This window comes from Scatophagus argus, chromosome 4 (genome assembly GCF_020382885.2).
Source record: "Scatophagus argus isolate fScaArg1 chromosome 4, fScaArg1.pri, whole genome shotgun sequence".
NCBI classification, from domain to species: Eukaryota; Metazoa; Chordata; class Actinopteri; family Scatophagidae; genus Scatophagus; species Scatophagus argus.
Window position 1 is genome coordinate 1465903 of NC_058496.1, and position 20780 is coordinate 1486682.

Below are 20780 nucleotides of genomic sequence, written 5' to 3' on the forward strand. Positions count from 1 at the left end.
AATGTGGTGAACATGGTAACCAAAATAACTGCTAAACATTAGCATGTTAGCATGTTAATACTAAACTGACAAGTTGAACATGATAATCATCTTACCTGCTGAACATTAGCATGTTAGCATGTGAACGCAATAAAACAAGGGTTCTCAACCTTCCAAACAAACGCCCCCTCACCTCATCATGACCCTCCTGCCGCCCCTCCAAAAAAAGGGCGGGGAGGGGGGGTATTCATATGCTGAAGACGTTAATGGTATAATGGTAGCATGATGATGACATTATTATTATTATTATCCTCATTATTGTTATCATTATTACAGCAATACTAAATCGCGGTCGTGTAAGTGTTGGAAGTGTTTATCAGTAGCCTAAAGGCTATGTTTGAGCAAAGGCCTCAAGTGCTGAAATTCTGCCGGGACTATGGAACATGGAACATTGTCTATGGTCAAATTCATTGTAAAATTCACTTCAGTCAAACCACAATTAAAAGCAATGAGAGAAAAAATATATAACACTTGGAGGTGGTTTGAAACTGTATTGAAAATGCATTTGCACATTGAGACAACTTAAGACGCACAAATCACGTGAACAACATGCCAATTTATAAAACCTATATATAATCCGAAATTTTAAATTAACTGCTATTTAACTGACGGAAGGAACAAGACGGCAGCAGCAGCCTGTCGGCAATTTAAAGTAGCCCGACAAATCAGCAACTTCAAGCAAAGAAGAACTTAGGCTGATAAAAAGGGTCAAATTAGTGTGAACCCTGTGCTTGGTGACTCGCTGGCAGCTTTTTAACTGCTGGACACAGAGATGTCACTTTCGGTCTGAGTGCACCGCAGTCTTGGCGTGGCTGAATCCCTGCGGGACGAGGCAGGACGTGGGAAAGTTTAACCCGCGAAGCTCAGTTAGGCTGCTGTCAGCCTTCAGGAGCCGTAAACCTGCTATAAAAATCTATTTATTTATGAACATATTGAGTATTCTTTATTTGTACAACATATATGTACATTATATTCTCAGCTCGCTTTTCGGAAGGAAGTCGGTGTCGTGGTTGTTATGAACAGTAAGAAAACGCCGCTCCACAGGTGCCTTCTTCGGACGAGCAACGATGGACTGGCAGATAAGTCAAACGCACTTCGACATTATGATAAAAAAGTCTTTCCCCCCATTCCGTATTGAAATGGTAGATTTTTGACTTTTTAGTTGGTCCAGCTCCCCCACTCATTTTTATATCCTTTCTTGAATTTAGAAGAAATAAATTGAAGGCTAACTACGCCACTCGGTAGCTAGCTAGCTAGCAAGCAAGCACTTTATGCGCATGCGTGATTACCCAGGTGTCAGAAAAGGTCAGATGTCAGACTGGCTGCCCTGTATGTCAATCAAGTGACAAATTGCATAGTGAGGATGGATGATAGGCTGACGTCTATTTTTTTTAATACCATGTGATCAACGCACGTTCGGTCGCTTAGCAACTCGCGCCACGACGCGCGCGAGCTTTGTACCCTGTACCCTGCGGTGGGCGCAGCGCAGACCACGTTCAGTGTGAAACGGTACCGCCCCCGTTGAGAAACCCTGCACTAAACTGACAAGTTGAACAAGGTGGTCATTATTCATACTAATTCGTTAGCATTTTAACACTAAGCTCATATGCTGAACAAGGTAAGCATTATACCTGCTAAACTTAGCATGTTAGCATGTTAACGCACTAAGCTGACATGTTGAACATGCATTCTGGGTGCATACTGCACCACCCTTGTGGACGATAGTGTATTAGCTGTCACCAATCATTTGTCATCTGTCAGTTGTTCAGCATCAGATGCGTATAAATGATGCTTGAAAGACAAATGCTAATGAGAAGAGAGTTTTGTCAGTGACAAAACTGAGGTTAGTTAATGGAAGGATTAGCTATGCTACCTGAATGCTAACAAAACGTTGGCTGATCATGCACAATTAATCGAAACAACGTCTATTCTGATCTAATTTTTGTTTTTGTTGTTGATCGCATGACTGGCTGTTACAGTCCAGCATACAACAACGTTTACTGAGCTACACACTGAACGGGTTGAGGCCAACAGGCTGAATGGGTGGTGACAGGTGATGGCTGGTTTCCTCTAAATATGGCCAATGTGCTGTTAATGATGTCATAATAACATTGCCATTGTGCAAGTTAGCATGCTGAGGCTAGCACTTAGCCCAAACAGCAGCTAGCGTGGTCATAGACATGTTTAAATTTGTCTCTTGTGAGACCCCCAACTTAAGCAGTTGATTAAATGTGATTCATTTTACAGTATACATCTATTATTATCTACGTTTGGTGTTAATTTTAATATTTCAGTTGATTTCCATACCATTACAAAAATCATTTGCCTTCCATGAGCATTAATGCAGTCATGTCTTGCAGATATAAATAATTAAAAACCTATCATCTGCAAACTCAACATCTTGTCTAAATGTCAGTGAAGTGCACAGGATGAGGCTCCTGCTCGTTTCCTTGGTGGCCTGTTAGATGAATTGCTTCGTGTTCTTGTTTACCAGAGATGGTTTGATTCATTCCAGTTTGGGCTGATCATCTCCAGGTCTGGAGAGGAGACTGAGCCTCATCTCATTAATCTCCACCATGTGTGTTTCCTGTCAGCGGTGACAGATGACCTGCCCTTCAACTCTCTGCCGCCCTGTGGAGGAGATGCGCCGTCAATCAGAGACCATTTCGGTTAGGAAAGATGAAGCTGTGGAGGGTGACGCCACTGCTGATGACGGCGCTGGTGATGGTGTTTGTGTGTGATTCTGCTTATTTCTGCCTCCAGGAAACATGAAGCGGTGACATCAGCCTGTTGTTGAGCACCTCTGTCTCCTCACAAATGAGCTGATAATTTATGGGAGCGAGAGAGCAGGGTTTGGTGGAGGGGAGCATTACAGCAGTGCAGTACTGGAACTCATGAATATCATTCTGGCCAGCGTCCATGTGCAAGGTGAAGGAGACGTGTCTCTTGTCCTGGCATTCCTCTCCATGTCGAGTGCATAAAAACCTCGGACGGTTCAGACTCCTCGGCATGTGGGCGATTGCAGCAGACGGGCTGATTTCAACACAGACGGGGAACTTTAATTTTCTGTTGTTTGCTCTCCCTGTGACAGATTCTCCTCCCTCGTTACAAATAGTTAAGATGATGAACAGCTGTTGTGTGTCTGTGTGTGGCCACAGTGGTTTTGGGTGTAGCTCGCTCAATATGTAATACTTTTAATGGTTATTTATTTTGTCATGTCTCGGGACTGAACCCTCTGTTGGCCTCCTGAAGTAGAAGCGACAGACGAGGGCGGTTGGCGTCCCCTCCACGTCTGCGCTCTTTGGTTGTTGATGCGTCTGTGCCGGGCCCCTGTTTGTGAGATATGACAGGCCCCCGGTGCCCTGGCCCCCCTGTGGGACAGACATAACCGAAGGGGTGAGCCTGGGCTAAGGCCCGTCACTCACCGATTGTCTCACTGCTGTCTGAGAGTTGCTGCCCTTTTCCTTCTTTTCTCCACAAACACTGTGAGAAGACAAGTTTATGGGCAAACATCCGTTCCCTCCATTCTGCAGCAGAGGGATTTGAGTAAGTCACACTTTTTATTACAACCCACTAATTACAGTGTAATTATTTACTCATTACTTTATGAAATTACAGTGTTTAAAGACCTAAAATATGGACTAGACATGACACAAACATTTACTGGAAAAGATGCTTCATAAAGAAAAATGCGAGGAGGTACTCATAAGTTTAACAAGTTGATGGACTTTTTTAAATGTAGATCACTACAATCAGGACAAACCACTGAAAATCTATTTCTACCCATAGAAAGTGTCCTTATGACTGGGTTAAAAGGCTGGAGCAAAAAGTAGTCCTTTGTCCTCCACCACTTCAGCCCAGTCACCAGATTAAATTTACGATTCTGCAAGCAAGACATACATTAAACATAAAAATGTCTGGCACGTCTCCACTTCCTACCACTGAAACCACATCATCAGGAGCGGCACTCAGCTGTCAATCATGATGTTTTAGCTGTTTTTATAGCCACAAATAACTCATTAAAAACAAACTGATCAGAAAAATGAACACTTGAATGCACATCAGTGTGGTCAGAACGTCCTGAAATGACAGAAACCATCTTTGGGAAAATTTATTTGACGTGTTCTTTGAGTTTTCAGTTTGTCTCATGTCCCATCTGCTAACATGCAGGGGGAGGGACTTATGAGCTGCACTGCATCCAGCCACCAGGGGGCGATCCAGGTGTTTTGGCGTTATGTCATTCATCTTTACATATGGTGATTGGTCGTGACCCTGCTGTGCTTTATGTCTTGTTAGGTTTTGGCACAAAAACCACCTGGTCAGAATGAAGAAAAGATTGTGTCTGTCCTGGTTGCGTCCCGGACGTGTAGTTCATAAGCCCAGTGGTGGCTGAAGTTACCTGGTTTGTTGATTGGTCTCTTGCTTGACAGTCGTCTCATGCAGGTGTCACACCACCTCCTGATGGGCAAGTCAGCTCCTACGCCTGTAATCTGAACGTGATGCGACACATCACGTATAATATTATATTTAATTAAATTATTAAATGTATTAATTATTTAATTATATTATACATAATAATATATGTATAATAATGCTGATGTTGTCGGAAACGTGCAAAACAAGCATGTCACCGTCTAACTCTGGCAACTGTGTTGCCTACTTCACTTTAGTTATAGTGTAGCTGGTTTGGTTTGGTAACCAACATGTGCAAATATAAATATACACTAAGAAACAAACAAACAAACAAACAAGAACATTTAATCGTTAAGTCAGAGAGTCAACAACACAAACACGTTGCTTGTAGTTTTTCCTGTCTGACTGCTGATATTTCCAGTAAGTATTTCTACGTGTCTGTAAAATAACACGTTAATCTGTGTACTCTAATATAAGGTTTTTCCAAAAAAAGGAATCAAAGGTAAAAAGGGAAATAAGTTTCTGCATGGTGACTGGTAGCAAAACCCCGGCATGATTTATGGTCAGAGTATTTATGGCGTCTGGAGGCACGGGTGTGGTCAGGTAAATGAGATGGATGAGGCTGTTTGTTTGGTGTCGAGCTAGCAGGGAGGGCGGGTGGAGAGGGGGTGGTGGTATCTGCCCCGACAAGGTGTGTGTTGGCGTCCATACAACAACTGACGCCTACAGGCACGGCCCCGCCTCTTTCCCACCAGATCGACTTTCTTCAGTGCAGCAATGAGACACAGACACCTCCTCCAGGCTGAGACATATAATCTGGGCCTGTCAGGGCCTTTATCAAACAGGATCAACTGGTGTGCTGGGCCTTTCTCCACAGTCCCCACAGGCAGCAGGATACCTGCCCACGCATTCCTTCGACACATCCCTGTCCCAAGAGGCGTATCACCTGTCTTTTATGGCAGCTCAGCTCAAGGATTTGGGGAGGGCTGAGGCGGAGTTGCTGCTCAGCTTTGTCCCCATTGAAAACCAGGATAGCAGGAGGATATTCCTGATCCCCCGAGTCTCAGAATGTCAGAATGCTGATCAACAGGAAAGGAAAAAACAGATTTTGTGTTTTGTGCATGTTGGGTGGCTGCAGCTGGTCGTCGTATGACAATAGATAACATGACCTGCTGATTGTGAGAGTTTGGTTCAGGAGGCCTTTAATCCTCCCTTGAGGATCCTGCAGGCCAGCTGAGGGAGCCCTCCTCGGCTCAGTTGGTTCTCTGAGAGTGACCAGATAAGAGAGGGTATGAATCAAAGTTGCAGCGTCGTCGTGCACAGGGCTCTAATCATATCACTCGCCACTGAGCCGTATGTCTTTGTACTCTCTTTAATTGAATTGAGGCTGGGATGAGATTGGCTGACATACCTTCCAGTGACTGAGCCGCTCTGGCTGCGAGGCGAGGAATAAGAGCAGTTTGGGATGGCTGTTTTCTTGGTATAAAACCCTAAAGGTAGTCTTCATTTTGCGGGTTTCATTCCTGTTAATAGACTTGCCCAAGGCCTCTACATTTATTGTCTAATAAGATATAACAATGAATTTTATTGGCATGTTTGCAACCCTCAGATTGCTCCCATCATCAAACGTGAGAGATTTGTGCTCAGCAGGGTCTGTTGTGACAAACACTTACCTTATTGAATTTCTCAGTCACGTGTGGATGCATTATTTGCTCCTGACTCACCGTGGAGGACATCTGACGTCAACTTGTCCCCGGACTTGACCAACTGCATCCATCAGCCAGTGGTCTTACGAAGACACATGAAGACGAAGTTACTGATTTAAAGGCTCAGAATCGCCTGTTTATTTGAGCCCTTGTCCACCTCTGTTAATCACTTTGGGGAAAGAATTGCAGAGGAGGTGCAGCCAGGCTGCAGTACAGGATGTGTAGACTATAGAAACTGCATGACGTGTGCGTACATGTCTGATTCAGGTCTGAACACCTTTGTGCGTCCTGTGTGCAGCAAACAGCCCGGAGCGGCTGGGATTTTCCCTGAAAAGAACTGAGGTGAAACAAATTTTGTCTTTCTTCCTATTTTGTTTTTCCTGCTTCCTGTGCAGCCAGGAGGCTAAACCGTGAAAAGCAAACAGAAATGGAAACAGGCAGACAGAGAGCTCTTTTCAGGCTGCTTGGCCCATAATCAGAACGGGATGTGGGTTTGAAGCTGAACTGAGCAGTGTCAAACGGGGCTGTGACGTAGAGGTAAAGTTAGCCGCTGAAGCGGGGCTGGCCGGCGAGGAGTTCTGGTTTTAGACCAGACAGCACAGGACGTAACGAGGTGGTGAGAGTCTGGCGCAGCAAGCAGGAACACTCTGTGATGCTCGATGACTAATTTTTGCCAAACTCAGCACAGCCAAGTGCTCCTTCTAACGCTGAGCTCTCAGAGTGAGTGGGAGCTTGGCTGAACTTTTCTTTATCACTTGAAAAGTTGATATGAAACAAGCAGCTCAAGAGGCTCAGCTGTTAATGCTGCCCGGAGCCTGAGAGACGACAAAACCCTCAGCGTCTGTCCTGCTGTGGCTCGCAGTCTGATGGGTTTCAGTGACTCATCACTCTTATTCTGTCACGCTTCAAAAAACATTGAAATTACAGCATTTCTTTGCCTTAAATGCTCACATAGTGTCGTTTTAGCGGTTTGAAAGCTGACTGGACAGCAGCAGCAGTGGACGTAGTGAGGCATTTAGCAGCTACACAGCAGATATTTTCCTCAGGAGACCAAAAGCAGAGCTGAAAGCCTGATAATGCTGCAAAATCATTTGTTCTGTCTTGTGCCAAACTGCTTTAAGTCACACACCACTTTTTTCCAGAACTGCGATTTCGTCCTCGTATGGGGAGAATTCTGTGGATTAATCTCAGCAGCATTTCAGATTCCCCGACCTCACACAGGCCATGTCGGGCTTTCCAGCTGCTGTTTCATGCTCTGTTCTCGATGCCATGCAATTATGCTGGTTCCCACCGGAGGTTTGGATTGGGTGGAGCTCAGCAAGGAGTAAGCTCAGGCATTAAGTGCTCCTCAATGAGCATAACTTACACGAATCCACAGCGAGAACAAAACAGCAAAACGTCAAGGCGCACGCAAACACGCCACGGCAAAGCACAAAAGAAAATAAAGCATTAAAATAGCTGCTATTCAGGAAATGGCATTCCTTAAGTGCAGACGCCACCCTTAACTCCGTCAGTGATTCACAGGAGGATTGGCTGTGAGAAGGTCTGTTAGGTACAGCGAGCCTTCACACATTCCTGCTGGAACAGAGCAGAACTCTTTCGGTGATAAACATCAAACTGTCCCACGGCAAAGAAAACATCATTTCAGCAGATTCCAAATGAGGCCCCTGAAGACGTTCTGAGTGTTTCCTCTCCCATCCATCAGATGATGCATTTAAGTTCATTTCATGTCCTGCAGCAGGCTGACGGCAGACTGAAAGAAAGACACGATATTAAAGGAGAAACAAAATCAAACGTTTCATTCAGGGCTTATGTGTTGTATTACGATTATCATCTGTTTTAAGCTCAACATGAGAAGCTGCAGCTCTGGACCAGATGTTGAGATCCACATGTCCCTGGTGCCGGTCCCCGTTGGGGACGGTGTGCTGAGACCTGGACGGACAGCAGGTCGTTGGTGACAACAGAGTTGTTGTGTTGGCAGGCTGGTGACGCCTGGCACTGAGGCTGCAGCCCTGCCAACAGGCCCTCAGACTCTCTGCACCGCCGCCCACCACGGACGGACTTTGTTTTGTAGCCAACAGCGCCCCCTGGTGTCAGTGGGCAGAGCTGCTGTCTCTCAGGGCAGCATCTGTTTCATACCTGTTGTTTGTGCTTGAAAGCACAGTGTGGTGAAACTGATTTCCACTTCAGTGAGGATCAGTGATGATAATGACCTCTGTGGGTCCGATGGAGGTTTTTGAAACTAGGAAAAATGACCCTGATGATGTGTTCAGACTTTCATTTTTAATCAATACATAAAGATAATTAATTACTAGAAAGCTTGTGTTGCATATTGGAGGCCAAGTTTCATACTTGTTTGGCAGGGAGAGTTGCATTGTGGGAATTGTATGATCCAGTGGAGCCTAAACTGAACTACAATCTGAAAGTCAGGAAATCTCAGCTTCTGCTGCTTTGGTCGCGACCCTTTCAATATATTTAGAAAGCACACAGAAGCACAACAGTAAAACAGTGAAGTGTGCATTTAAAGATGTTGTTCATCATCTCTTTTTCTACATCTTCGTCTTCCTCTTCTTCTTGGGTGTGTGTGTGTGCCGTCGTGCTTTGAGAAAGACTATCAGCGCTGCTTGCTGTGAGAGTGTAAACACCCTCCCACACACACATGAATGCATGCACACACACACTTCCCTGCATCCCCCCCATGCTCTCGTGGCTCCAGCAGCTGGACACGACTTCACACCTGATAAGAGCTCCACTCAGACGTGGCTGTGTGAGCTTCCTCGCTGATCCCTGCTGTTGTTTTAAGGTTTTCTGCGTGTGCACTTTTGAATAATTGATTGTCAGTGATGCTGCCTGCAGGTCCTAAAGCAGAGAGAGGCAGCCTGGCTCGTCATCCCTGCAGTGTGCACTCTGGCAGCAGCTCCTCGCAGAGACAGGGAGAAAGATTGCAGCGCACCCACACCCACCGAGGACACACAGGACTACCCTTACTCCCCCTCCTCCCTCCCCTCCTGCCTGCCTTCCTCCCTCCCTCCCTCCCTCTTTCTCATGCTGTCTCTCTTAACTCTGCGCTCAGCGTTATCACAAGTGCTGGGGTTGTAGTCAGGCTGACGGTCGCCTCTCATCGGAGCCCCTGAGGAGAAACTTCAAGAATCTCGTCCCCACGGCTTCCCTCCTGCACAAGGATGCTGGAGCTCGGACCGAGATGGCTGATCTGCTTGTCGGTTCTGTGTGTGTGTCTCTGCCTGCCGAGGGAGTCGAACGCCAGGAGAGCCCCCAAGATTCCCCGCTGTCCGGCGACCTGCTCCTGCACCAAAGACAGCGCCTTCTGTGTGGACACCAAGGCCATCCCCAAGAGCTTCCCCCCTGGAATCATCTCCCTGTGAGTTCAGCATTCGTGTGTCTGACTGCCGCTCGTCTCAGTGTGCATGCTGGCACAGATCACTGATGTCACCCTGCATTATGTAATGACGCATGAATCCCTACTTTTCTCCTAATCACCTAAAAGTGACCACGGGTATGTTTCTTATTGGTGTTTTCCTGCTACTGGCAGAGAGATGAACACAACACAGAATTAAATAATAATAATAATAATTTACTGTACCATATGCTGAACTTGAGCACAGCAGTGCAGTCCTGTCGAGCTCCAGGGAGCGACACTAACAATAGATTCCCCATCTGACTGCAGGAGACCTGCTTCTCCTCTGAGAGATTAAATCTTGAAGAGGGTGCACAGATAAATGGAGCGCGAATAATGAAATGGGAGGCTTGAGGCTTATTGGGAGGAAGGTTTTGTGTTGCTGAGAGGGTTACAAGGTTCTCCCTCCCATGTGATATTGACCTCCATCGCCCGTGGATTGAATATCCACATTCAACAGTCGAGGGACTTCTGGAGCTCGGGCTGGTGGAGGTGCCCTCGATTTACAACGGAGAAGAAGTAAAGAAGAAGGAAGTCGTGTGTCCCAGTTTTTAATGGATTTCACTCATTCATACAAACTGCCTGACTGGTCTGATGTTTGTGTCGACAGGACGATGGTGAACGCAGCCTTTACAACGATCCCAGAGGGGGCTTTCTCGCACCTTCACCTGCTGCAGTTCCTGTGAGTGTCCCGACACACAGCAGAGTTTTAAACATCATAAACTCTTAAAGGAACAGTCCACCCAAACATGTAAATTCAGCCGTTATCTCCTCACCTCCATGTCGATGGAAAGTCTGGTGAATTAAATCTAAAATCATTTCTGGAGCTTCACAGCAAAATGACTTTCCAGCTTTCTGTTAAACAACTGAAGAAGTTGGGGACTTGATTTAAAACATTAAAAACAACATAACATGGTTCCATACAGCTCGTCCAGTGACCGAAAGGGACCTAAACAAGGGTGTAAATCACATCTTTCAAATCACTTTGGTGTGTCAGACCTCGCAGAGTCTCTGATTACACTGAACAAGCCACATGGATCCATTTTAGGTGTTAGGTTTTAGCTATTTTTCAGCTTCTTTGATTGTTTAGTTGAATGCTGCAAAAGCATTTCTAGAGCAAAACAGGCTCTAGAAATGCTTTGTTGATGAAGAAACTTCAGCTGACTTTCCATCAGCCTGTGGGTGAGGAAAGAATGACCCAGTTTTCATTTCTGGATGAACTGCTCCTTTAAGTTCTCTCTGGCAGTTTTAGAAACCACACGTATGTTTTCACTCAAGCCCGTTCTGCGACACGTGCAGACATCTTTTGTTTCTCCGTGACAATGGACGGACTTCAGCCACTGGAAATGAATGGTTATTGAAAGCAGTGGTGACATAGCAGTAATAAGAGTAGAGTGGCTCTGTATCAGTGTCATCACCAATCACTGAGGGCCTTCAGTCCTGCTCTGCCAGACAAAGAGCCGTTTATCCACTCAGCTGCAATCATGAGAGTGTGTGTGTTTGTGTGTGTTTTCACATTAGCTTAAATACTGTGTGTGTGTTTCTCTGATTGAGACCAGAAGTGTGTCAGGAATACGTTTTTGTTTAAAAAGCTAAAGGTGTCCGTTCAACTTGAAACATGACTCGATTGTGTCACCTCCTTCCTGCAGGCTCTTGAACTCCAACACGTTCACTGTGATCGCTGATGACGCCTTCGCTGGTCTGTCTCACCTGCAGTACCTGTGAGTGTCTGACTTAAATGTGAGCTTCAGCTTCTGTGAAAATTACTGTGACTGGTCCTTTAACTTTAGCTCTGTTTTTATGACAAATGTTAAGTTGAATTCATATGCGGTGAAACATGGGGTTTTAGCTGCTAAGGTCTCCCCTGTGGTCTGAGGTCGCGGTCTGCAGTCCGGGTCGCTGTAGGGCCAGCAGCTCCGTGGTTACCTGAGCTCGCTGTAGCTATAGCTGCAGCTGAAGATGACCACAGCAAACAGTCTCTCTGATGCTGTGCTGCTACCTGGATTTCTGGAGCTACGCTTGAATCCCAGCCATGTTTTACAAGTTAGTCCTTGAAAGCAAAGTTTTGAGCAGATTTTCAGTTGTGCACTTCTGTCACAAAAAGGAAACCGTCATGTGTGGTTTCCTTTTGATGGTGATTGTCATGGTAGGTTAACCTGACTCAAGGCTGCACTGTAAGATTTCAGGAGTAATGCCAAAAGTAAAGCTAAAATAAATCCTCCCACGCCAGCGAGCGTGCTGCCTCTGTGCTTTTATGGAGCTGAATATGCTGCTCTGTGGATTGATGGGCTTTGGAAAGTCGTTAGCTGATGGCTTGGAGTGTGCAGCTCCGCCTGATGGCCTCAGGCTGCAGTCCAGCCATCAGGCCTCACTGCGTCACCGCCACGACCGTCGCTACCTGCTGTGCATACTAATAAAGCCACGTTTTAATATCCAGCCACCCCCAGAGATTCTGCACATGCTGTTTGTCCTCAGCTCTCGACAGACAAAACAAAGAGAGGACAGGATCAAATGACGCCGACGCGCAGAGCTCTGAATCACACACTGCACTCGGTGTCGTTTTATCACGTTAAGGCGTGAAGAGTTTCTTCTTTTTAACACGCTGAATGTCAATAGGATCGGTTCATCACAAAAACGTAAAAATGACAAAAACGTAAAACAGAATACTGCATCGTTACTGTTCTTGTCATTATTGTAGCCTAACACAACCTCCTGTCCAAACAAGGTTTGTTCTGTCCTCAGGTTCATCGAGAATAATGACATCCAGGCTCTGTCAAAGTACACGTTCAGAGGACTCAAATCCCTGACTCATCTGTAAGTATTTGCGTGAGTTTGCACAGCTGACTGAACTATCTGATGAAGCTGAACGACAACATTTGAGAAAGACTACAGACTATACAAGCAAGATGTATTGATCGGTTTCTTCTTCTGGGGTTTTTCAGATCCCTCTCAAACAACAATCTGCAGCAGCTGCCGAGAGATCTCTTCAAACATCTCGACATCCTCACAGATTTGTAAGTCTGCACTGAAATCAAAACTGAGCCTGTGACCCTCCAGTCCCTGGGGTTTGCTGGGGTCCCTGAGGGTTTAGTGGACTCCCACGTCGTGGCTGATAAACTGTGTGTTTCATGTTCTGTATCAGACTCAAGGCAGACTTCTTTGTGTCTTGTTTCTCATTCCTGTCATCTTTGGAAGATTGATGTTTGACATACTGTCTGTGATTCAGAGACCTGCGGGGGAACTCCTTCCGCTGTGACTGTAAAATCAAGTGGCTGGTAGACTGGATGGAGAAGACCAATACTTCTGTTCCAGCCATCTACTGTGCCAGCCCCTTTGAGTTCCAGGGGCGGCGAATCCAGGATCTGGCACCGCGAGATTTCAACTGCATCAGCGCAGGTTTCTCCTCGTCTCCTTTGGCCAAATGTGGTGTTGTGTCCTGGTTAATAAGTGCTGTGATTCTGTGTCGTCCTCCCGTAGATTTTGCGGTTTATGAGACCTTCCCGTTCCACTCTGTGTCAGTGGAGTCCTATGAGTTCAGTGGGGATCAGTTTGTGACGTTTGCTCAGCCTGATTCAGGGTACTGCACCTTGTATGTGTGGGATCATGTGGAGATGGTCTTCAGGAGGTTTCATAACATCACCTGTGAGTTTCCAGCTGTGAACGCATGAATGTCGTGCTGTTCTACGCTTTGAAGATGAATGCTCACGGCATTTTGACTTCTGTGTGTCTCTCTTGCAGCTCGCTCTGCTGTGTACTGCAAGCCGGTGGTCATAAATGACAGTCTCTACATGGTCGTGGCTCAGCTTTTCGGTGGATCTCATATCTACAAGTAAGGCTTGTGATTTAATGTCTGCCAACAGCCGGAGACCTGATGTCTAAAGATAACCAGACCTTCTTTGTGTATTTTGTTGAGTTGTGTATTTACATCATCCCAAATGTTTCCAGCAGAGTTCAAACCCAGGGAAACCTGTAATAGTACCCGTAGTACTTGCACCTGTACCTGTAATATTCAAGCTAACGGTGGCTTTCATTCCCAGGAAAGAGTCGGCGAGAGAGTCCACAAAAGTCAAATGATTCAGCCTTTCTTTTCGTGTCAGACCATTTCTTGGCCAGGACCCTGAGTCTCTACTGGTTGCCTGGCAACTGCCTCTCATCAAGAACCAGTTGCACATAACATCCCATAAAATGACAGACTGTTATTTTTACCTTTCTGTATTTGTATAGCTAAAACAAATAAATTACAACATGTTAATTAATCCCCTTTAGAGCCAATGGTAGGTAGAGAGTGCTTGTTGTTTCTCCTTGTTTTCAGTGTTTGTGCTAAGCTAAGCTAACCGGCTATAGCTTCATATTTGCTGTGCAGATGTGAGAGTGTTTTCAGACGAACTTTTTTCTGTCCCAGGTGGGAAGAGGACCCGCAGCGCTTTGTAAAGATCCAAGACATCGACACCACTCGCGTGAGGAAGCCCAACTTCGTGGACACCTTCCAGCTGGATGGGGAGTGGTACTTTGTGGTAGCAGACAGCTCCAAGGCAGGCTCCACCAGCATTTATCGCTGGAACAGCAATGGGTTCTACTCCCACCAGTCCCTTCATCCCTGGCATCGGGACACCCACGTGGAGTTCCTAGACGTGGGGGGAAAGCCTCACCTCATCCTGTCCAGCGCCTCTCAGCCGCCGGTGGTCTACCAGTGGAACCGAAGCCAGAAGCAGTTTGCTTTCTTCTCGCAAATCACGGAGCTGGCTGATGTGCAGATGGTCAAGCATTTTTTGGTGAGAAAGGTTCTTTACCTTTGCCTCACACGCTTCATTGGTGACTCCAAGATCCTCCGCTGGGAGGGGCAGCGTTTCATTGAGATCCAGACCCTCCCCTCTCGGGGCTCCATGGCAGTGTACCCTTTCACGGTGGGCCTCCGCCAGTACCTCATTCTAGGAAGCGATTTCTCCTTCTCCAGAGTTTACCTGTGGGATGACCTCACTCAGCGCTTTCAGCCATTCCAGGAGCTGAATATGAGGGCGCCGCGGGCGTTCAGCTTGGTATCTGTCGACAACAAGGACGTTCTGCTGGCTGCCAGCTTCAAAGGCAACACTCTGGCCTACCAGCACCTGGTGGTGGATCTCAGCGCCAAGTAGACATGTTGGAGCCAGAGCGACGGGAGGAGATTGTGAGCATTTATCAACATGTGCCAAATAAATGAGAGACTGCAAAGTGTTTAAGCCATGTAACTAAAGGTCTGCTGGTTCACCTGATGTTTCGAGCAAGGCGACTAATTAAATTATTTATCTATTTTTATGCACTATGTCTTAACGTCAGAATGAAATGACGGGATGAAACACAGCGTCACTAACAAGCCAACATCAGTGTCAGATCAGTGCTGCATCACTGCTTCGGTTCTGCCAACCAAACATGCATCCCAGTTAGTTTTCCGAGGTATTATACTGCATACTTTAACAATGTCAGAACGATGTGCATGTGCATCTGCTGAATTATTCACTGGATCAGAGAGGATGTTGTAACTGACTGTAAAGCTATGATCGTTTTGTAATTTGCACAGTGTGATTTTTATCTGTGACGTTTTGCATGACACAGTACAAACGATAAACCTGTGGAAACTAAGCAATACTTCAAACCCTTGATTATGTTTATCTTTATATATGAACCTATTTTAGATTTAATGTTCATTCTGCTATAATAACATGGAATCAGAGCTGGCCTGAGATGTGAGCAAAACTAAGCAAGGGGCCCCAAAATGTGAACTTTTTGTTATAATTTAAGTTTTTGAAAACATATTCCTTGGTTTTGTTATGGTGCCCACCACTGAAATGTCCCTTCACTTCACAAGGTGGAAAATTACAAAATATGTGATGGCACCTTAACACATGTGGGGTTTATGTGTAATTCTTTGTTTGAGCTATAACAAGGTGAGAGAATGTATATTAAAGTTATTTTTTAAAAAAAACTTCTAATGCCATCTTGTTTTTAATGTACTGTCACAAACTGTAGTATTTCGTTGTTGTTATGAACATTTGCACATGAAAACGTGGTGGGGAAGCAGGCGAAATAAAAGCTTATGACCTCTAAATGCTTTGTGTCCTGTCTTGTGTAGTTACACTTGCTTTTCAAAACTCGCAAACCCAAAATGCAACTCCTGCAGCCGCTAGACGTTTCTCCCGTGTTACAGTAGGCTACAAATGAGTCCAATAATGAATATACAGAAAAAGAGTAAATAAATATATATAGAAATAAATAAACAAATACATTCAAACGTTGTTACTATTAATTCTTAATAATTCTTCTTCTTATTTTTAGTTATTTTCCCTCTTTTACTGTTTCATTCTTCTATATATTTATTCTTTTTAAGGCACTTATGAAGAGCTCAAAGCGCTTGCGCAGTGATGCGTATAACGGACGCAAACTGAACGTTCGCGAACAGAACTCTGGGAGCGCTTGCTCTCCGTATCAGAGTCTTCCTGAGGATAGAGTTAGCGCATTCGCTCCTCTGGATGCGTATCGCCGCCTTTTCGCGCGGTCCTGAGTTCTACAACGCGCGCGCTCATATGTTGTTGTTGGTATGTGAAACGATAGTTGGTGTTAGCCACTTTTTAATGCATCATGGTGAAGTGACGGTTTGCCTTGATACGTGGTAGCCACAAGAGACTCGCGGCTCTGAATTTTCCTCTAACAGGCGGTACGTTAGCTTGCTAGTTCCTTACATCAAGTGGAGATTTTTGTCCCTGGTGAAACTGAGGGTAAGGACTGGGTGTTGGGAGCTAGCCTGACTTGGTTCTAGAGCTGGCTAATGTTAGCTGCGTGAGCTGTCTGCTTGGAACAGCGTCGGTAAACGGGTGTAGCTAAAGTTTAGACCTGGGTATTACAAATGTCTCTCTCCACCCTGACGCCGGAATGGGACGACGACGAGCGGATGGAGTTTATGTTCTCCGACTTCAAGGAGAACCGAGATGTCAACACGACGGACTGGGACAGTAAGATGGACTTCTGGACGTCCCTGGTGTCAAAGAGCTGCAAGCAGCGCGGCACCGTGTGCGTCAGCCTGCAGGAGCTGAACAAGACCTTCAGGAGGAAAGACAGATCACCGCTGGGCTTGGCTACTGTCCTCCAGTCCATGGCCAGGTAAGTGTCTCTGGGTCAGCTCGGTCCCCGCCTCCCCGGGCCACTCTGGTTACACTGCCTGTATTTTAACTTGTGACAGGTGTGGGAAGATCCAGAGGGAGTCCGAGTTTGCTGCCAATGTGGACTGTGGCTGGCTGTCCTGGGGTGTGGGACTGCTGCTGGTGAAGCCTCTGAAGTGGACCTTCTCCACCCTTCTGGGAAGCAGCCGAGTGCCTTTGGAGGAGTCCTTTGTTGTCATTGAACTAGTGAAGGTTTACAATACATTATTATCATGATGTCGGGGCCACCTGGGTTTGTGTAGTGGTCTTCTTTGTTTTGATTCCATCACATTGGCTTAAATGGGCTTCCATACTTTCCCCATGTGTGGTATTTATTTTAATTAGACCGTCAGTATTGTTACGGCAGTTGTTGGCTATGACGTCGGCATCTTTCTTCTGTTTTCCAGGAGAAAGCAGCAGAGTTACTCAGGGTGTACCGGAGCAGTGAATTTGCGAGCAGCCCCATCCTGTCCTTTCAGGAGCTCTGTACTCTGTCCTCCGACGTCTGTGCTGACGAGAGCACGCTGTGCATGGCCCTGCTGCAGCTGCAGAGGGACAAACAGGTGACGGTGACCGTGCTCGAAGGCGAGAAGGTAAAGTTGAATCTGCCGCTGGAGGCGTTTTTAGTTATGTGTCAGGACAAAGCCTGCGGAGAGATCGTCTTTTCCCCTCTGACTGCTGTCTTTCTGTGTCTCCTGTACAGATAGTGAAGTTCTGTCAGCCTGGGCAGGATCGGGTCTCGCCTGTCACCGATGTGGACGTCGGCATCTACCAGCTGCAGCGCAGTGAGAAGCTGCTGGGAGAGCGGGTGGAGAAGCTGGGCCTTGAGGCTGACAAGTACACCAACTCAGATATGAACTTTTATTTCCGACATGTGATTTAGTCAGGATTAACTTGTTCCGTTTGTGCGATTACCAGTGCTATGTGATGAAGCCGTCTTTATTCCCAGGTGACGGACTAACCGTCGACACCGGTTTTAAGTGCCTTTGAAAGTCGGACTTTGTGGTCACAGACAAACTGCTGTGTTTTGTCTAAGTGCAGATGCAGAGAGGAAGCGAGGATGCTGCTGCGAGAGGGGAAGAAATCCCAGGTACCAATAACATGTCACGCATTTCCTCACAAATGTGATGTGATGGCGCTGTGATCAGCGGTAACGCTCGCCGTCCATCCCGCAGGCCCTGAGGTGCTTAAGAGGCCGCAGAAGGGTGGAAAAGAGAGCGGACAACTTGTTTGCTAAGCTGGAGTCCATCAGAGGGATCCTGGACAGAATCGCTCAGTCACAGACTGATAAGATGGTGAGTAGCGGGACGAACATCGACGCTCTTTTGTCGTCTGTGATCGGGGTCGTTGTCGGTTGTTGTGTTAAGTGTGTGCTGAACACGTTTGTAGGTCATGCAAGCGTATCAGGCCGGAGTGGCAGCGCTGAGACTCTCTCTGAAGGATGTGACTGTGGAACGTGCTGAGAACCTGGTGGATCAAATCCAGGAGGTAGCTGTTTATTTTAAGGCCACAAACTGGTGATTTTATTTTAAAGGCACAGTTCACCCCCGAATCAGAACCACATAATTTTCCTGGTACCTGAAGTGCTGATTGTCCATCCAGATAGCTTTGGTGTGAGCTGCAGAGTTTTGCAGATGTCAGCTGTAGAGACGTCTGCCTTCTCTGTGTAATGATGAGTAGATGACACAAAAATACATTTGATAAACTCAACAGTGGTAACTCAGGATAATCCATAGAGCTCTTTGCGAGCAGGAACTATTTTCTTTCGGTATCACGGCGCAGAAGGAGGCGTGAATGCACTCATGGCTGAGAGGCTAGCTAAGCTAAGCTCAGCCAAACATCATTAATGTTTACATCCCATCCGGTCTCGTCCAGGAGCAGATTCACGTTTCCTTCTGTGCTGTGATGCTGTGTAGTTCAGTGGATGGACAGGTAGCATCTCAGGTGAGAGGAAATTGATTCATAACTAATGTTTGGCAACAGTAGAAGTGAATTCTTTAAAAATACATCAACATGTTTTTGTAAAAAATAAATCTGTGCATGTTTCACTGAAGTGCAGACTGTTTTGGCCAGCAGGGGGCGCTGTCGTTCACACTGACCACATAGTTAACATTCAGCATCTTATTGTTTCTTTTCTGATTCAACCAGCTTTGTGACACTCAAGATGCGGTGAACCAGACTATATCCAGTGGTGTGACCAGCGCAGGTATCTCATGCTCTCACTGCCATCTCTTTAGTCGTGTATATGAATATTAAGATTGACGAAGGAAGATGTGGATTTTTTTCCACTAAAGCTGCTTCTGATGACGAATTCAGAGAAGAAAACCGATACATAACCTGTTTGGGAATTATTATGGCACATCGTGCTTCCGTGCAGATCTTGAAGTTTGTCATGTTTTTCACAGATGAAGACATGAACGAGTTGGAGGAAGAACTGAAATCTTTGCTGGACGAGTCAAAGCCGGATTCTGTATCAGGTTTACCCGAAGTTCCGGCGAGTGACGTCCGAGCGTCCGGGGAGCCGAGCCTCCCGGGCGGCGAGCTGCTCGGCTGCCTGCCTGCTGTACCGCACAGCCGCGTCAGCGTGTCCGCCGGCCCGCTGCAGGAAGAACTGACTCGGTTGACTCTGACAGACTCAGGTTTGCACGTTCAGCTCTCTCAGTTCCTTTCAGCGTCGCGCCGGAGTGGAAATGTTGTGAAGTAACACGTGGTCGCCTCTCTGTCCAGGCTCCGAACAGAAGAAGAGATTAGAGACGACGCAGTGAAGGCAAGTGAGACGCCCTGCACCAACACGTCACGCTGTACCTCTGGCGGGTTTTCTGTGAGCTGCGGGGTCAGGGTGCTCCGGTCAGGACTGTTTGGGGCTGATTAACTGCTGCTGGAAGTCATCTAAAAATATTGAGAAAATAAGTAATGCTGTTTACTTTTCCCGATTCAAATAAATAGGTTTATCACAAAATGAAAATCACGACACCGATGTAAAGTATCCGTAACTCCTAAGTACTTTTACCTCCAGACTGCGCTCAGCTCGAGTACTTTAATACGTGTATTTGTTGTGAACTTGTTGTGTAGTCATGTTCCCCTGAACAGAAACTCTCCGCCCTGCTGCGTGCTGAGCTCCGTTAGCCGTTAGCTCTGTTAGCCAATCACACTGCAGCGCTCGGCTAACAGCTAAGCGGCTCCCCTCCTGCTGATCTCAGCGCAGGTTTGTCCTCTTCTGATCGGCATCCATAGGGACCAGTGATCAGGTATCAGCCGGCAGCCATCGATGGCTCATCAATCGGAGCACTTAAATCACGAAACTAAACAAGTTGTGCGATCGCAATCAAAATTGTTGTGATGTCAAGACGAAAATGAGGCACTTTTTCTCGATCTTTAACGTGTTTTTCTTTTCGATCTGCTCCTCCGTCAGTCAAGTCGAACATTTTAAGCTTTGGTCCATCACCACTAGAAATGCTTTTAATTTTGTGGTATTTTCATAGCGCGTGAACAGGTGTGTTTGTCATTTGAAGCCTGCTGTGATGTCTTCACTCGCAGTCCTGTAAAGTGGCCTTTTGAACTGTAAATATGAAGCCTAAAGTAAAGAGAATATTACACCAAATGATTTCACAACCTCGAGTGTATTTAGCCTCCACATGAGGGCTGAGATGTCTGCCTTCAGTGAGTTTAACCAAATATTATGTTTCTCAAAATAAAATTTATTTTAATCACTAGTCGGTGGTGGCGTTTGTATGTCGGTGTCTCACCCAGTCCAGCCGAGGAGCTTCATGTAGCGGCACCCCGGAAACGGCGGCAGCCTGGAGCAGGCAAAAGACTCTTCAGAGGTTTTTTAACACACACACACACACACACACACACACACACACACACACGTCCTGATGACCACTAATGGAAAACCAGCAGTCCAGGTGTTGCTGCAGTGTGTACACACTGTGGCCACCAGGGGTCACTGTCACTCATACTGACACGTTGGGGTCTACCAGATTCATTAACTCTGATTTGCTTTTAAACGGATGTAAATTAATTTCAGCGATTTCG

General features: G+C 46.3%; 2 protein-coding genes across 10 annotated transcripts; both read left to right on the forward strand.

The window, feature by feature from the left end:
* Positions 1-1215: 1215 nt before the first annotated feature.
* On the forward strand, positions 1216-15655 carry lgi3 (leucine-rich repeat LGI family, member 3). Of its 9 annotated transcripts, none has more exons than XM_046386707.1 (12): positions 1216-1657; positions 2555-2708; positions 2803-3585; positions 9015-9537; positions 10184-10255; positions 11223-11294; positions 12316-12387; positions 12516-12587; positions 12800-12969; positions 13051-13215; positions 13312-13402; positions 13976-15655. In XM_046386707.1, exons 4-12 carry the CDS (start codon positions 9341-9343, stop codon positions 14703-14705), a joined length of 1641 nt encoding a protein of 546 aa, XP_046242663.1. In that variant the 5' UTR covers positions 1216-1657; positions 2555-2708; positions 2803-3585; positions 9015-9340; the 3' UTR covers positions 14706-15655. The 9 variants fall into 9 exon arrangements, with proteins under 9 accessions (XP_046242663.1, XP_046242660.1, XP_046242665.1 ...); XM_046386704.1 differs by having other exon boundaries at positions 2634-2708; XM_046386709.1 differs by having other exon boundaries at positions 1216-1600; positions 2634-2708.
* Positions 15656-16075: 420 nt separating this feature from the next.
* On the forward strand, positions 16076-20455 carry chmp7 (charged multivesicular body protein 7). Its single transcript, XM_046386712.1, has 10 exons — positions 16076-16704; positions 16784-16955; positions 17150-17335; positions 17446-17579; positions 17784-17832; positions 17918-18037; positions 18132-18230; positions 18891-18948; positions 19148-19381; positions 19470-20455. Exons 1-10 carry the CDS (start codon positions 16451-16453, stop codon positions 19505-19507), a joined length of 1344 nt encoding a protein of 447 aa, XP_046242668.1. The 5' UTR covers positions 16076-16450; the 3' UTR covers positions 19508-20455.
* Positions 20456-20780: the final 325 nt, after the last annotated feature.

What these genes read in the sequence shown, in the direction of transcription:
- lgi3 (XM_046386703.1), top strand. Translation starts at nt 9,341, where the DNA reads ATGCTGGAGCTCGGACCGAGATGGCTGATCTGCTTGTCGGTTCTGTGT. An exon ending in CTGTCTCACCTGCAGTACCT is followed by an intron (nt 11,295 to 12,315) that starts GTGAGTGTCTGA and finishes TTCTGTCCTCAG; the next exon opens with GTTCATCGAGAATAATGACA. An exon ending in GGTGGATCTCATATCTACAA is followed by an intron (nt 13,403 to 13,975) that starts GTAAGGCTTGTG and finishes TTTCTGTCCCAG; the next exon opens with GTGGGAAGAGGACCCGCAGC.
- chmp7 (XM_046386712.1), top strand. Translation starts at nt 16,451, where the DNA reads ATGTCTCTCTCCACCCTGACGCCGGAATGGGACGACGACGAGCGGATG. An exon ending in GTCCTCCAGTCCATGGCCAG is followed by an intron (nt 16,705 to 16,783) that starts GTAAGTGTCTCT and finishes AACTTGTGACAG; the next exon opens with GTGTGGGAAGATCCAGAGGG. An exon ending in GTTGACTCTGACAGACTCAG is followed by an intron (nt 19,382 to 19,469) that starts GTTTGCACGTTC and finishes CTCTCTGTCCAG; the next exon opens with GCTCCGAACAGAAGAAGAGA.